Source organism: Octopus bimaculoides, chromosome 7, assembly GCF_001194135.2.
Source record: "Octopus bimaculoides isolate UCB-OBI-ISO-001 chromosome 7, ASM119413v2, whole genome shotgun sequence".
Classification (NCBI taxonomy): Eukaryota; Metazoa; Mollusca; class Cephalopoda; order Octopoda; family Octopodidae; genus Octopus; species Octopus bimaculoides.
Genome location: NC_068987.1, coordinates 40,791,503 through 40,794,857, shown reverse-complemented (window position 1 = coordinate 40,794,857; position 3,355 = coordinate 40,791,503). Strand labels below are relative to the sequence as shown.

The 3,355-nt window shown below is 37.4% G+C and overlaps 1 protein-coding gene across 1 annotated transcript in view; it reads left to right on the top strand.

The window, feature by feature from the left end:
* The window catches only part of LOC106869388 (fatty acyl-CoA reductase 1), a 422,225-nt gene that overhangs the window by 417,589 nt on the left and 1,281 nt on the right, over window positions 1-3,355 (top strand). Inside the window, exon 7 of the mRNA XM_052969410.1 lies at window positions 3,279-3,349. Within this exon, the coding sequence (XP_052825370.1) occupies window positions 3,279-3,349 (71 nt within the window). The remainder of the gene's footprint in view (window positions 1-3,278; window positions 3,350-3,355) is intronic.

Below are 3,355 nucleotides of genomic sequence, written 5' to 3'. Positions count from 1 at the left end.
TATATATATATATATATATATATATATATATATATATATATATATATATATATGTGTGTGTGTATATATATAGATATATATATATATGTGTGTGTATATATATGTATGTATATGCATGTATATATGTGTGTATTTATATGTATCATCATCATTGTTTAATGTCCGTTTTCCTTGCTGGCATGGGTTGAACAGTTTAACTGGGGTCTGGGAAGCCAGGAGGCTGCACCAGGCTCCAGTCTGGTCTGGCAGTGTTTCTACAGCTAGATATTCTTCCTAATGCCAATTACTCTGAGAGTGTAGTGGGTGCTTTTTTATGTGTCACTGGGCACAGGGGCCAGAGGGGACTGGCATTGACCACGATCGAACGGTGCTTTTTACGTGCCACCAGCGCAGAAGTCAGTCAAGGTGGCGCTGGCATCAGCTATGTTTGGGTGGTGCTTTTTATGTACCACCGGCACAGGGATCACAACTACAATTTCTATTTGAATGTGATTTGATTTGATTTTGATGTATAACAATTTATACATATATGTAAATATATATATGTGTATGCATGTATATATGTATATATATATTTTTTGTTTTATTCTTTTATTTGTTTCAGTCATATGAGGGTTTCTTAGTCAAAGAAATTAACTCCAGGACTTATTGTTTTAACCTTCGTACTTATTCTATAGGCTTCTTTTGCTGAACTGCTAAATTCTGGGGATGTCAACACACCAACATTGGTAGGGGGACAAAACATAGACACAAAGACACACACACACACACACACACATACATACATACAACAAGCTTCTTTCAATTTTTGTCTCTCAAATCCACTCCCAAGGTGTCATGCAGCGGGACTGAACCCAAAACCCTGTGGTTAAAAAACAAGCTTCTTACCACACAGCCATGCCTTTGCCTGTATATATATATTTACATATATGTATATATTATTATATTTCAAGATTGTCATTGGGGCAAATAAACACACACACTACATATTCGTTCTTCACTCATTTTTTATTGTTATTGTTTCACTTATGTCCGTTGCCTGCAACTCTTTCATCCCATATCTGTGACTTCTTCAGCGACCCCTTCATCCTTTTATATACTCTTGGTCCGCTAAGTCCATTCTGTCCTTCTATGCATGCATTTGTGTCTCTGTCAGTGTGTGTGTGTGTATGTGCACATGCACACACACACATATATGTGTGTATACATGTCCTGTTTTGCATGTGTGCTTATGTGTGTATATGGGCTTGCTCAGTACACTATTTGTATCCATGCTTTTTATATGGTTGTTACTGTTATTGTCATTGTTCCTAGTGGTACCAATATTCGGTATGTCGACCCTCCCCTCACATTTTCTCTTCTGTGGCTGTTGCTGCTGCTTTTGACCCTTATTTTGTTATTGTTCTTGTATCTTTCTGTGTTTGTGCGTCTGTTTATGTTATGCCATCATAGTTTTTGTTGTTGCTCATGTTGTTGTTGCAGCCATTTGTGAAGTTACTGTAAGTGTGTTTGTGTGTATATATATGGGTTTGCTTACTCTATTGTTTACATCCATGTCCTTTATTTTTTCTTTTTTATTTACTTATTTATCTCTATTTCATCATAAGTTTGTGCATGTTTGTCTTTTGTATGTATTACACTGTTTGTATCTCTGTGTTTTTTCCTCGCTTCTGTCTTTAGTTGTCATGTTGTGTGGTGGTGGTGGGTGTTCTTGTTCCATTCATGTTTTTTGTTGAGACTTCATCTGTCTATTACTATGTGTGTTCCCTCCGTAATCTGTCTAAAAGTCATGTTTGCTCTATGAATTGATTATACCTTAACCTCTGTTATTAACTGAGCTTCTATATTCTACTTGAGCATGTTGGTAGAGCACTGACGAGCTTTTCTCCTCTTTGTGCTCCTCTATGCTGCATACCATCTCCCCAATGTGTGGAGTGTTGTCTTGTTTCTGCACTGTACTAAAGTACACTGTGAGCTGAAAGCTACATTTCTAATCTTACAGTTAACCTGTGAGTTCATCCTACATAGTATACAATTGTTCTCCATACATGGGGACCTATCGAAAGAATAAATTCTACAGGTCAGGGATTTTATGGGGGTTCCTGGCCTTTCTACTACTTTAATCCATAGATTTACCTCATCTAATGCTTTTCTAAAAAAAGTATGCCATTTCGCCACCAGGGGTAGCATCGATGAACATGACACTCTGGTATTTTTTGTTGTCATACCATGAGTTGGCCTTATATATTTTTTTCTGGCCCTTTCTGTACTGTTCCAGGATTTACTCATGTAGCAAACAGATCCAATTTGCATCACTCTCTTTGATGGCCTTGTACTTATCCCTGGCTTCTTTGTACACTCTAATTCTGTTCTTTTGGTTGTAGCCAGATAATTGCATGTGGTGGATGAAGTGTTTTATGTGTCTTTCCAATTCCATTGGGTCACAAAAAGAAAACCACAAAGATATTAAGGTTAGTCATTCTAAATTAGTGGTCTCAGAGGTGTCATCATGCATAGAGCCAATCATATCCACCAGTGCTATCCATTGCTGGCGGTCTCATGCCAGCCCTTCTGCATCCTCCAAGGTGGTGTCGAACTTCTGGAGATCTTCTCCAATTACGTCCAGCCATCTGACCCAATCAATCACAGTCTAACCATCACTGCAAACACAGCTGCAATCAACGACACTTGCAGACTTGATCCTGTCACTCCTGATGAAATCAGTGCTGCCCTGAAAAAGTTTGACAACCACAAAGCTCTGGAATTTGCACTATCACTGTGGAAATGTAGAAATGGGTGGTGAAAACATGGTCCAGCAGCTTGCTTGCATCATCAATCATGTATGGATGTTAGAGTGGCTCCCAAATGATCAGACCCAGGGCATCATCCTCCCTTTCTGGAAACAAAAGGGCATCCAACTCATTTACAGCAACCACAGGGACATCACCCTCCTGTCCATCTTGGGGAAGCTCTTCATAAAAATACTGAATCATAATAAATCAAATATAAATAAATAATAGTTCATTAATGTATAAATGTACCAAAATGTTTTTCATTGAAAATGTATGTGAAATTGTGAAAAAGAAAAAAAAAAATGACAAGACTATTAAGGTTAGTCTTGATTTTCCCCTCTGGTGCTACTTTTTGGTTTAAATTTGCTCTGATTTTATGTCCTTTTCTATATTTCTCTTCTATTTCTCATCTGGGTCAACTTTCAATGTTTATTAAGTTGGCTACTCAAATTTTTCCTTTTTTTCTTATGTTTTCAATTTTTAAAGATATTCTACTTGGATCCCCGACCTTTACACTGGCCACGATACATAGAAAATTATTGTTTGGGTATCAAACAGTTTAT